Genomic DNA, 12,927 nt, shown 5'->3' on the forward strand with positions numbered 1-12,927 from the left:
ATGATCTTACCCGTAAAGACCAGATATTCATGAGGCCACCAAGGCCCCCAGACACCAATGCCAGCCCATCAGGACTAAAAGCAACAGTGCGGACAGGAGTGATGTGTCCTCTCAGCTGAAACACACACTTCACTTCCACTGCCTTCCTGTATCCATCCTGCAAGCAATTGCACACTTATGGAACACTGCACTACTTCCAGGAAATGGAGCAGCATGACAGCATCTGTATTCTGCAATAAATACTGATCATCCACACAGATGGTGAATTTCCACTAAATAATTAAAAAATCTCCAGGACCATGACAATATTTGATAGATATCTCGATCACATTATCAGCTTTCCTCCTCTTACAAAATGCCATCAACATCAAAGACTACATTACAATTTATGCAGGTGAAAAATAATCTTCACTCTTATCTACAAAAAACTTTTAACCCTCACTAAATTTTAGGATAAACTGATCAATTTTTAAAGGAAAGAAAACAGATCAAAATATAATCTTTAGCCTTAATCTTACATAAATTTTTCAATTTCCTCTTCTGAAAATGCCTACACATACACACATGCAATGTGAACTTTTTTACCAAATATCTTCTCTCAGGAAATGTTGAGATTCAAGTAACTCACTCACATTCTCCTCATCTCTCAACTTCACTATGAGCAAAGAGAATTTCTTACACACCAAATTTCCTCCTTTTACCTTGGGACTTGTTTCTTGCTCCCACCATCCTTCTGAGCAAGCTGAGCTGGACTGCAATGTGATTACTATGTCCTGGGGAATAGTCCAGACACACACCAAACCATTGTGGCATCCCCTAAAGCATGTCAGGTGACATTAGAAAAACAAAGTAAAGAGATTAAGTAACAAAATATCAGTGGTCTGGTATTAACTTATACCCATAGTCTTCACCACCTTCCTGTAAAACTACATCGCATCAATTGATCTAAAGTAGAAAGGCCTGTCCCCAATGTATAAATGCACTTTTTTCCTATTCCTCCCACTCTATAGCTTTTCCATTTCTACTAACAACATATTCTCAAAAAAATATTTGGATGAAGCAAAAAATTTCCAAGCAGGACCAGCACCCACAGGTCATGGAGCAGCTGGTAACACAACCAGGGCCACTCTTTATTTGCATTCTGGAACCTCATGAATTTCACAGCAACTGACTTACTGAAGGAATATTATTTTTTAAAAAAACAAACCTTTTTCTTTGCTACAGACACTAAAGACTGGTAGAAAAGACCTGCAAAAGAACTACAGAAACAACAACAGAACGATGACTTACGTAGCTAACAGAAGCTGGGCCTTGGGTCCTTTCCCTGGCAGAGCACACCAGGCAATGCCATTCACCAGGGCTGGGTGGGACAGGGAGTGCAGGCGTCTCCAGCAGCCCCCCAGACACCCCCAGAGCTTCACTGTTTCCTCTTTGGCACAGGTCAGGAGAATCTTACCAGTTGGGTCCCACTTCATACTAACAACCATATCCTATAGGATTTAAAAAATGAAAAGTTGGTATGAAGTTATACAGTAGTGAGGAAGAAATTTAACTCTCAGAGCTAATGTAACTTTTAATGACTAATAAGAAAAAAAAATACTCTCATATAAATCACAGATAGCAAGTTGCAATTATAAAGTCATAGTGACACATTTCAGAACTATCAAATTAAAAATACTTTAAAAATTTTGCTGAAAGAAACTAAATGGGAAACATAGAAAAAGATGTCTTCTTTTCACTGCAAACCCTTCTTGATTATTTTACCTAGATGTAGTTTTGAGTCTGAGGTGGGAAAGGAAGACAGCCCACAGTAAGAAGGCAAATACAGATTTATTGCCACAATGTGCTCCCTTTCTGGGATTGCCCTGTTTCACACACCCAGAGCAGCTCTTGGAAGCACTAAACATGATCTTACTACACCTACATTTCATTTGAGGAATTCTGCTCTTAGCCTAACAAATAATTAACGGACTATTAACCACTCATTAGTACATACAGGTCAAGCAAAAGTTCTAGACCTTTGCAAGTGCACACATAGAAAAATACCTTTTGCTTTGTACAGGAAGCTAAACAAAAACATGGGACATGATCAAAATTAAAATTTATTATGAGCACTTTTACCAAGTCAAACAATTAGTCTTTTAAATCCAGTCAATGCACAGCTGTGTGCTTAATTCACCTCTGTCACTGTATGTACATACACTTCACAGTCTCTGACAGCAAAGAAGGTATCAAGTTTATCTTTTTTTTTATATATATATATATTTGGTTGACCGTTCCTTTAGAGTACATTATGTTAATATGGGTACCAGAAATAGGTGTGAGTTTCTAAAATAATTTGCACTTGTCTTTATAAGAAGCTTTCTAATAGAGACAACAGCTTTAACAGATTTTACCTACAAAAATTCTACATTAGTTTAAGAAAGACCAGCTCTACCTTATGTGCATCAATAAGAATGGCTCCTCCTTTCTCAGTTGGTTCCTTTGTTCCTAGGAGCATTTTTCCATCTGAATAGCCAACAGCAAATGGTCTGTCTTCACTGAACCAGGCCAGACACGTGACAGACACTGCGGTGAAGAGACAACATGAACATTCATTAAACTAAACTGAACTTCACTCCTACTAGTTGTCTAAACTATTAAGTGCATAACAATGTCCACCACCACAAAGGCCACTTAACATATTCTGGTCTGAAAATTTTCTTGAATTCATATGGTAAAGATAAAACTGAGTGTCACTGTAAAGACAGCTGTTGAGAACATTTTGTACTAGTTTTCTCATTCTTCTTTTTTTGAAAAGCATGGAATTAATATTCCTGGCATAGTGAAAAGAACTATACCAAAGTTCTAAGAACCATATCAAAGAAAAAGGGTAGATTGGATCTTATTCATTTATCCGAGATAGGCTTCTAAAAAATGCTCTGAAAACAACTGGCTTTCCTTAGCAAGAAGATATCGCTTCACTTATTCTGTCAAAAAAAATCTGTAGGCTTCCTGAAGAAGTGATATGCAAAACCACACAATACCACCAAAGATGTGCCACTTGATGTCCTCTGGGACTGGAACTATAAAGGGAAAATGGCAATCATTGAGGAATTCAAATGACATTGTACATGCCATCTGCAGACAGAGCAGACCTTGCAGGGAATCTCTACTGATTGTCTGCAATGGCAAGGAATGGCAGGATTTTACCAGGTTACTACGAACTGTTTCCCTCTGCTGTGGGGGAATCAGAGGGCAGATAGAGATCCCATAGACTTTTCTGCTTCCATGAACCAGAAATCATATCCCATGAACAATAACCAAAAATGGTTATATACTTCCTTAATAAAAACTCTGTGTTCACAATTTTAATTTCAAATACTGATGCAGTCTCTTACCATCCTTTCTGTAGCAGTGTTCCAGCTCCAGCCGGTGCATGACTGAAATATCCACAACTTCAATAAGAGCCAGAGATCCATCCATGCGCCCAATTAACAACAATTCTGGAGCATCTGCCCATGCTGCAGTTTGCCCTTCTTCTGGCCAGGCTAGAGCAGATACCCAGTGAGGCTGAAGATCTAATAAGCCTTTTCCTCCTAGGAGATCAAAAAGTCTTTTCAAAAAAACAACTTAATCTTCCTAAAGAAAAAAAAAAAAACCAATAATACTTCCATGGGAAAAAAAAAACAAAAAACAAGAGGTCTTATTGAGAGCTAGGACATACCACAAATTCACCTAAGTTACAAGAATACCAAGCAATGGTTCACTAACCTCCACAGACACAAAATCTAGGTAACAAACCTCAATTATCATTCAGGTTCATTAGTTTTGTTAAGGAAGGAAGCTGAATTCTTCAGTACTCAGTAAATTTATACTTTTCTTGGGGACTGTCTATTACAACAGGCATGGTAACTGGTGATTTTCTTAAGTGCAAAGTAACAGAATGAACCTTCCAATACTACAAATTACAGGGATTAAAAGTCTTCCTCTTGAAGATGCATATCACACATCCACTTGGGGTTAGTGCCTTTCTCAAACTAAACAGGTTCACAAGACATTGTGGGAGATGGCAGGCATTTAAACTGGGGTAAACAAACATGCAGTGACTTGGCAGCTCTCCTAGAAATACGCTGGACCAGGAAGTGCCCACAGGCAACTTAGAACATACCATTGACTTGCCAGATGTTCACCATCTTTTCTGTAGCTCCAGCCAGGTACTTGCCACCAATGCTCCAACAGACAAGAGACAAACTAAGGTCACTGGGTGATCCCAGACCTTCTTCAGGGTCACCTTCTCTGTATTAGAATAAAAGAATGAAATTAAGAGGGCATCTCCTTTAAGCAGACAGGAAAACTTAGAACTCATAAAATATCTGAGCTAGAGGCCAGAGTCTTGCCATCACAGCAGACTTACATAATATGTATTTCTGCTCACAGTACTACATTCCCTTTAAAATCACTTCAAATTACAGAATGAGATACTTCTTATTTCCAAGAAGTTTCAAGTTAGGTTTCAAATGGAAACTCTTTACCTTTACCTAGTTATTTCTCAAATTTAACATCTTCAGCGAAGGCAAAATTTTCTGGGAAGTCATGAAATGAAACAATAGCTGGGACAAGAAACAAAAAAGGCACATCTTGCTATCAATTCTACTTTATACTCCTCCTCCTGTTACAATCTTGTTATACTGTTCTAAAACTCCATTTTAAAGTCTGCTTTGCCTAACTGTAACAGGGCTGCAGATATCTTTAATTGCCCTTACAGTCATACACTACAGCCACATTTTTACTGCTTTTAGTACCAGAACAATGAAGATAATATTGTTGTATCATTCTGGCTGTTCCTTTCAAGGCCATATCTAAGAACAGCAAGCAAACAAGAACTAAGCCAACCACTAAAAAATTGTCACAAAACAACCTAGCAGTTCACTATTGCTTCTTCATTCCTCCAAGTTCAACTCACCTATGCTTCAGTAAAGACTTAGATTTTAATCTTTCCTTTTGCTTTCTTATTTTTCGGACACACCCAAACCGATGGGTGGGATGCTGGGAGCTCCGTGTTGTGCAGCACTGGAGAGTAGCAGCACCAAATGACAAAAAAAGTACTTCCTAAACATTCGTGTTGAAATACATTTAGTTCTGGTATCTCAGAAGTGAAAATTCTTTTTCACATTTAAATCAAATGACCAGACTTGCAATGATCATGTTATATGCTGAAGCTGTCCACTGGAACCCACTGAATTCACTTTTCTGCTATATGATAGTCCCATGCCATTTTTATTTCACCCACATCTCCTTATATTAATTAATTAAGGATGTTTTTGAACAGTATTGACATGATCTCTTTATGGAGACTCTTAACTGGTTGACATTTAAGTTCTGTTTTCAGTTTTAAGCTATTTAACTTATTTTGCATGCCCTAAACACAGCAACAGAAAACAAATGAGAGATTTTAAGTGCAGGAGATAATGAGAACAGCCAATTCTGCAGTGTCTTGCACAATTACAGCTTAAATCAAATACCTGGCTGTCGTAAAGAAACAACTTACAGCTTATTGAGCACACAGGTCTGTTGCAATGAATACTGCTTCTTTGACACATTCCACACTCTGATGGTGCCATCATTCCCACTTGTTGCCAAAAGTCCCTTTTTACTGCACCAAACACATGTCATGACCTACAAATACCAAAATAATCATGGCAAAACTGGAATTTAAAACTTGGGTATGTTTGTTCACTAATATTAAGCAAACAGTAACCAATTAGACAGTGATTGAAATACCCTGTAACAACTAAACAAGATTTCTTTTTCTACTTTTACAGCATTATTTACTGCAACTAGGCAGGCTTAATAGGGATGCCACACTTCATACAGCCCCATGCTCCACAGGTTATTACTGCACAGAATACCACACAACTATGATAACTACTGCACAAATATGACAGAAAAATTAATGCAAGTTAAGTTCTAAGAAAATATTATTTTTTATTATTCTTTAAGAGTGATTCTGCTGACTTAATATACCATGAGAACATTTCCATGACCCCTTTAACTGAAGCCTCCAAGAAGCTGAACATTCTTGTGCATCGGAGGTGCAATAACTTTTCAAGCAATAATTTTTTCTCAAAAAAATTACTTCCTATAGGGAATTATTTCAGTCAGCATAATGGTAAAATGATACCATTTTCCTTTTTCTGTGGTCTGCCAAAGAGCAGGGCAGCAGGTGCAGCACAGGAGCCGGGCTTACCCTGTTCTGGTGAGCCTCAAGCTTGATGAAGGAGCACTTGCGCAGGTCTCCGCCCATGTCGGCAAGGGTCTGTGGCACGCTCTGGTTGTCGCGATCGTGCGCGGCCAGCGTGCGCACCAGCTGCTGTGCTGCCCACTGCCGGTGCTGCGACGACAGGCGCGACGACAGGCAGCATGCGGCCAGCGCATTCGCCAGTTCCAGAGGGCCTACAGCAGAGGGATCATAGCAAGGATGGGCATACAAATGGGCAATTAAACCTGCTTAGACAAAACAGTGAGATGATGCCTAGATGAGTATACACGTCAACACAGCAACAGCTAGCATTTCCAGAAAGAGATTAACGAGCATCTTCACAGAACATTGCAATCATGTGAACTGTAGTAAAAACCCTCTTCTGATACTAAGACCATAATAACCCCAGTTCAATTTTCACAAAAAGACCTTTAAGAATAGAATTCCAAAGAGGCTTATTCTCACCATATGAAAATGGCTGGCTAAAGAGTGAGTGCTTTCTAAATAGGAAAAGCCTCCTCTGACCTGCCACTGTCACTGCCCTGTCCTTCCCTCTCTATCCCAGCACCAGCCCGGTGGGAGGCACAGCTGTTGCTTTGTGGCTCCCGACATCTCAGAGCAGAGGCAGCACAAATTTCTGCCTCTGCCACAGGACAGCACTTGGGTAGTGGCAATCAGCTGTTACCTTCCTCAACTTCATCAGGAGGCATAACCAGACTCAATGTCTCCGCTCTATGGCTTTAAATACACACATGTTCTGACTACATTTTAAAGTGGTAAAAGATGCAATTATAGAATAATACCGAATAAGACCATATTTCTAAGTAAAATGTGTGTCATAAACTGTAACATTCCTGCGATCAAAGGAAGTTTTGTATATTTAAGTGTATCTATTTATACTTTTTAAGTGTATCTATTTATACTTTTTAAGTGTATCTATTTATACTTTTTAAGTGTATCTATTTATGCATCATTCCAGCAAGTCTCTCCCTTACATACAAATGAGGAACTGAAGATCTAAAGATATTTTAAAACAAAGCTGTATCATACCTTTCTTTTCAATTTCAGCTTTATCATAGTTTGGCCTCAGTTTGGCCCCTTTGTCGGCCAACAATGCTACAAGCGCTTGAGTAACCACAAAATTTGGAGATGTGACAAGTTTGTTTTCTTCTGCAATTCCTCTTAAAAAACTTGGCAAAAATTTTCTCTGAATTGGATCATCGACTGTTGTCAAGTTCACACCAGTTGCTGCAGAAATCAAATTCTGAAAAGAAATAATTGGTGAAAAATAATCAGAACAAACAGAACAATCAGATTTAGAAACATTTCCAGTTGCACAAATTGTGCAGAGTCTTAGGGATTTTAATTTTTTCCTCTGTTCTCTACATATAATTGACTTAAGTAAAATAACAAAACCTTAACAGAAAAACGCTACTAACAGAAAAAGCATATCCATTTTCCCCACTTGAAAAGAGTACTCAGCAAAGACACAGTTACTTGATTTTTGCCAACAATCAACATAGCTCTGTGCAAAGCCATAAAAGAGGACTCTAATGAGATTCTCTCAGCTGAGAAGATAAAAGCACAAATAATCAAAGTAGTCTCAAGTAAGTACCGAAGTCCTACCTGTGTACATAACTGCACCAGCAGCTTTGCAGCACTGGGAGTGTTTGATGCTAAGCAGCCAACTGCTGTGCTCAGGTAGGCAAGGCAAGAGATGGGCTTGCTGGTTTTGCTGTGGATGCCCCTGGATCTTTCCGTGGAGCTGGACACCGTGGATGGGCTCGTAGAGAGGCCTGCCCTCCCTGCTGCCGCCAGGCACATCAAACGAACCAAAGTGCGGATGTCTGTCAGTCCCAGGGATTCAAGGCCAGCTGCCAGGCTACAACTGGAACCACTGTTGTGAAATGGATATAAAAGCCCTTGGTTCAAAAGAACAAAATTAACAGAACTTTTTCTCTTGGCAGAATTATGTAAGTAAAGATGTGAGAATCCCTTCTACAATTAGTTTGAAATTACATCCTTATCAAACAGAACTGGGTAACTGCTTACAAAACAAAAGGTAGAAGTGTTGCCAAAGATGCCACAAACCTGACAGACAGAAGTGAGAGTGCTCTCATAACCATTGTTCTTGCCAGGAGCACTTGGGCAGCAGCTGTCACTCTCCTAAGAGCCATGACACGGTCGTGTGGATTTACCAGGGCAGCTGCTTGTTCTCCTAAGGTTATCCTGCCAGAAGAACTTTTTTCTATTGAGCCGTGACAGCCTTGGAAATAATGATGATTTGCATAAGTATTTAGAGAAAAACAAAACATTATCATGTAGTAATGAGCACAGAAGCAAAGTCAGCCTAAGTTATTGATTCATTTTTCAGTATTTCATACATACAGAACTACAGTAATAATGACCAAGAGGAAAATACACTCTTGAAATACACTCCATAATTTAATTATTCCTTATTTTCAAAGAGACATGAACACAATCTGACATACTCAATCTTAATTCCTCTGATTCCCTTTTCCATCAGAGGGGACTATTTTTAAGTCCCAACTTAAATCCATTCATTGGGTTCTGCAAAACATGTTATTGGCATCTACTGTTTGACTACAAGTTTTATTGGCAAAATTCAATCCTTCTGTCAATTCATAATCCTCACAGTACTCTCTCTAATTTTCCTTATAATAAAAGGACAATCCAGAGCTGGTCTCCACTTCCTCACGGTGGCAGGCAGGGAATACTGTCAGAAAGTTCCTGTCTTGCCTCTAGAAAAATCCCACTAAGAAGGGGAGGAGGTGATGACAGTTGTTATCATTATTATTGTTGCTGCTGTTATTATTTTTATTATTCTTTCTTTAAATGAAATGGATTTCAAATGTACCTATTTGCATCAATGTTTCTTCCATACTGTTGGTGGCTGTCACCATTGCAACTGAAGCACCCAGAGGGTCACTATCAGGGAACTGAACAGGTTCGGGTACAATGCGTCGATCATTTAACCCAAGAGGCCCAGCCAGTAGTTCAAACTCCTCTTCTCCTGTCAGCTTTTCATCTTCGTCCACATCTAACATGTCCCAGTCTTCTAGAATTGGAGAAATATAACTGGACTTGGTTACAAAAGCCCAAATATGAAATAATTTCAATTAATTAAAAAAACAAACAGCATAAGGTATGAAACGTGTACTGTAATCTACAGCACAACAGCATTAAACCTCATCTTCTCATGTTGGCATAGACATGACCAATTAAATCAGAAAAACAAAGTCCTGTTCTTGCCCTTCTCTATTCAACTTGATCTTTATCCTGCACAAAAGTTTTACGGAAGATTCTCTGAAGTATCAAACTAGCTGCTCTTGAAAATCACAGACATTAGAGGTCATCACATACAGCACAAGACAGCTCCAAAACCTGAAGTACAGTGAGAAGTGCAGGCATATAGTCATGCTTCAAATCACGGTAACAAGTGCATATTCCAAAGGACTGAGTGGTGAAGACAGATGTTAGAAATTTCTAGTCTTCTTATTTATCAAAAACGCATGCATTAGTTCATGGGTTATAACTGAACACCCAGGCTTTTGCTTTTCATTCCCGGGGAATTAAAAAAACCCCAAACAACAAAGAATAACCACTTTAACTGCAATTCAGTGAGGCACTTCCTTCACTTGCCAACCATTTACACAAAAGTCAGCTTGTATTTACTGATCTCTCTGTCTCACTCCGCACACAGCAGAATCAGAACACCTTTGATCTATAGCAGACAGACTTGCCCCAAGTACTGGAGCACTCATTTAGTCTCATATAGACAAATGTGGTAAATCACACAACTGTGATCACAGAAGCTACAAAAAGGACCAGAATTACAGAACCACCCAGGAAAGGTTTTCTGCACATATCAGAAATAATCTGTTTAAAGTGAAAGCCACCTCCAGGATGCTCTCAGCTTGAACAAAGGGAGAAAAATCAAAACAAGACTTTTGGGACACTAACTTACACTAATCAATTTCTCCCACAAAGGCAGCTTAAGAAATATATGTGAACATAAGATTTTGTACGCGCAGTTCTGGATGTAATATCTCACAAGACCGTATCAACCCCAGTTAGGCGTTTGCCCTTTCAGCTGCTTCCATGAAAGACAGGGGAAAGAAGCCACAGATTCCTCTTTTCTCTGATTTGAACTAAATAAATCCCCAAAACTAAAATACTGTATCAAACTGGAAGAGATTTTAAAACACACCTTCAGGTTAATTTGCACAAAAGTAGAAAAAACAAAACCCCTTTCAACTTAAAAACATACCTTCATAGACGCTGTCTTGTTTACCTATTAGATCAGGAGCCTGGCCTTTGTATCTGTATGAAAAAATAACAAAGAAAACTACTGTGTGGGCCTAATATTTTATAACTATACATAACAATTTTAAATTTGGTTCCCTATTAAGTCTAACTTTTTTGTTAGGTCTACATGTATTTACGAATGATTCCAGAAAAGCCTAGTAACAGAGAAACAGATAAAATGGCTTCTGAAAGTGTGTGTGGAGAGGAGAAGCATTTTGCAGTACTAATGTGTAAAAGGTCCATAGAAAAAATACTGGAATTGTCAGACATAATTGATAAACTGTTTTCAAAAGTCACTAAGAAGGAAGCAACATCCCAAGAAATTATTCCTCGTTCTTAGTTTAAAAACCGGAAACATCAAATCAACCCTTTTTTCCTAAATATGCTTTGTCAAATACAGAGAATGATTTTAAGTATCAGAAAATCCTGCTAAATTCTTATCTCCTAAATCAAATTCTTAAAATGCTGATGGCTCATAACCATGTTCAGTTTCCTTTCTTTATCCACTGTCTTCTATTTCTGTACCTTTCCGAGGCTGGTGTTTTAGATTTGCTCTTGAGGGCCAGGTATTTCTCTCTGCAAATGCCACACAGGAGGTAGTAGGGGTTCCCACTGCCGCACTCTCCCCCAAACCAGCCGTCCACATAGGAGCCATTGCTGCGGTAGCCCTGGCGGTTGGCACTGCGCCCGCAGCCAGGGTGGTTCCTCTTCATGTGCTGGTTGAAGCTGACCACGCTGGATTCACACAGCTCACAAACCACCACTTCTTCTCGGTCTTCAGATTCACAGACGTGCTGCACAGCAAGATTTTCACATGTTATTTGTACAGAATGATGTCTGCACCTTATATATAAAATATGCCAATATCCTTAGGTAGGTGTCCCTGCACATTTCTGCCACTGAGTGGTATTTATATGGTTGACTTGTACAAAAGCAAAGCAGAAACATACAATCTATGACATAATGAAAACCATCTCACAATAGGAAAAACATTTGGAAGTAAAGTTTCAGAGGAGACTATTTCCTATTTCATGTTAGATTGACTCAAAAATTCTTGACAGTGTAGTTTTTCATTTGTAACCATGTCACATTCAACACTGTCTCTATCTGGTTCTCCTCAGAATTTGTCTGAAACTAGATCTAACAAAGGAAAAACATCCTTTTTTGCATTCAGACAATCAGATTTTACATTTACTGAGCAACAAAAATTACCATTTGTGTCAGAAAATATCAAGGTTTTATCTCAATATGAAGTCCACTTTTGCTCATTACATTTCTGTTCTAAGTCAGTAATTTCATTGAGATTTTTCAGTGAAGCAAGTGCTCTGAAAAATTCAATATGCATCCTGAAACTTGCTTCCGTATCAAAGCTAGGTAGCATCATAATTAGGAGATGAAAAGCTGAGTCTTATGGCTTGATTGTCTAAATTTACATAGATAATCCAAAGATTAACAAAAGGCTGCTATTATATTTGTTTTCCACCAATAGTTTTTCACTGCTCTATACAAAAATTCCGTGAGGACTGTCACCACATCCTTCCCAGAGAATGGAATACATGACACAATTAAATAAATAAATAAACGATTTAAGGGCAAATTATGTTGCTACAGATTGGATACTACTAGCAGGAGAAGAAACATTTACAACTGTGTTTGTTATCTCACACAGCTATGCCATCTGGAACACCTACTTGATATCTAATCGGTATCATCAGAACAACTATATGAGTTCTGTTCTCACCTTTCAGGGAGAGAGAAGAAAACTACATGTGGAAGTGCAGAGCAAGAAACACAAGAAATCACTATTCTTAATCTAGAATTGATGGTACAGAATACAAGCTGATTTTAAGCACTGCTGGCACTTAGTAAGGTATTTTCAAACAGGCTCTAAACATACATGTTACTTTAAATTTAAAAATACAAGCATGCAAAAAGCAGTAAGTCAAAGCAGCTCCTGCTGCAGTCACACACACCCAGGTAGGCCAATCCAGTACCTCTGGGATCCACATTCCCAGAATATCATTATCACTAGCCAAGTCTTGCCCAAACATAGCTTCCATTGCTTCATCATCAAGGTCAATCTCCAACTCCTCATCCAAGTTGAAGTCATACAGTGCCCCTGGATCTTGCTGCAAGGAGATGCCTTCCCTGCGGCTCTGGTTCCTGTGAGCCTGCACTGAGCGGTACAATCCCGCTCAAGGTAGGAAAAGAGAGAAACAGGAAAGCAGGATTTTTATTTTCCATGGCAGAGAGATGGCTGTACTTCCAATTTCATTTTTGTTCTAACTCTTCTGCTAAACAATCTACTAATCACCACATAAAACTCTTAAATATACATTGGCACACATATGAGAAGG

General features: G+C 38.8%; 1 protein-coding gene across 8 annotated transcripts in view; it reads right to left on the reverse strand.

The window, feature by feature from the left end:
* HERC1 (HECT and RLD domain containing E3 ubiquitin protein ligase family member 1) overlaps window positions 1-12,927 on the reverse strand; it is an 83,056-nt gene that overhangs the window by 13,312 nt on the left and 56,817 nt on the right. For 5 of the 8 annotated variants that reach the window (XM_083870689.1, XM_083870685.1, XM_083870688.1 and 2 more), the window contains 15 exons: window positions 12,544-12,764; window positions 11,096-11,364; window positions 10,533-10,585; window positions 9,120-9,320; window positions 8,333-8,507; window positions 7,868-8,138; window positions 7,292-7,505; window positions 6,230-6,486; window positions 5,531-5,658; window positions 4,151-4,278; window positions 3,381-3,578; window positions 2,438-2,568; window positions 1,291-1,490; window positions 702-816; window positions 11-157 (listed from right to left, as the gene is read on the reverse strand). In XM_083870689.1, coding sequence (XP_083726815.1) covers window positions 11-157; window positions 702-816; window positions 1,291-1,490; window positions 2,438-2,568; window positions 3,381-3,578; window positions 4,151-4,278; window positions 5,531-5,658; window positions 6,230-6,486; window positions 7,292-7,505; window positions 7,868-8,138; window positions 8,333-8,507; window positions 9,120-9,320; window positions 10,533-10,585; window positions 11,096-11,364; window positions 12,544-12,764 — 2,708 coding nt within the window. The remainder of the gene's footprint in view (window positions 1-10; window positions 158-701; window positions 817-1,290; window positions 1,491-2,437; window positions 2,569-3,380; window positions 3,579-4,150; window positions 4,279-5,530; window positions 5,659-6,229; window positions 6,487-7,291; window positions 7,506-7,867; window positions 8,139-8,332; window positions 8,508-9,119; window positions 9,321-10,532; window positions 10,586-11,095; window positions 11,365-12,543; window positions 12,765-12,927) is intronic. The other 3 variants (XM_083870686.1, XM_083870687.1, XM_083870690.1) reach the window with 3 other exon arrangements.

The sequence above is a fragment of the Zosterops lateralis genome (assembly GCF_965231275.1).
Source record: "Zosterops lateralis genome assembly, chromosome: 13".
NCBI lineage: Eukaryota > Metazoa > Chordata > Aves > Passeriformes > Zosteropidae > Zosterops > Zosterops lateralis.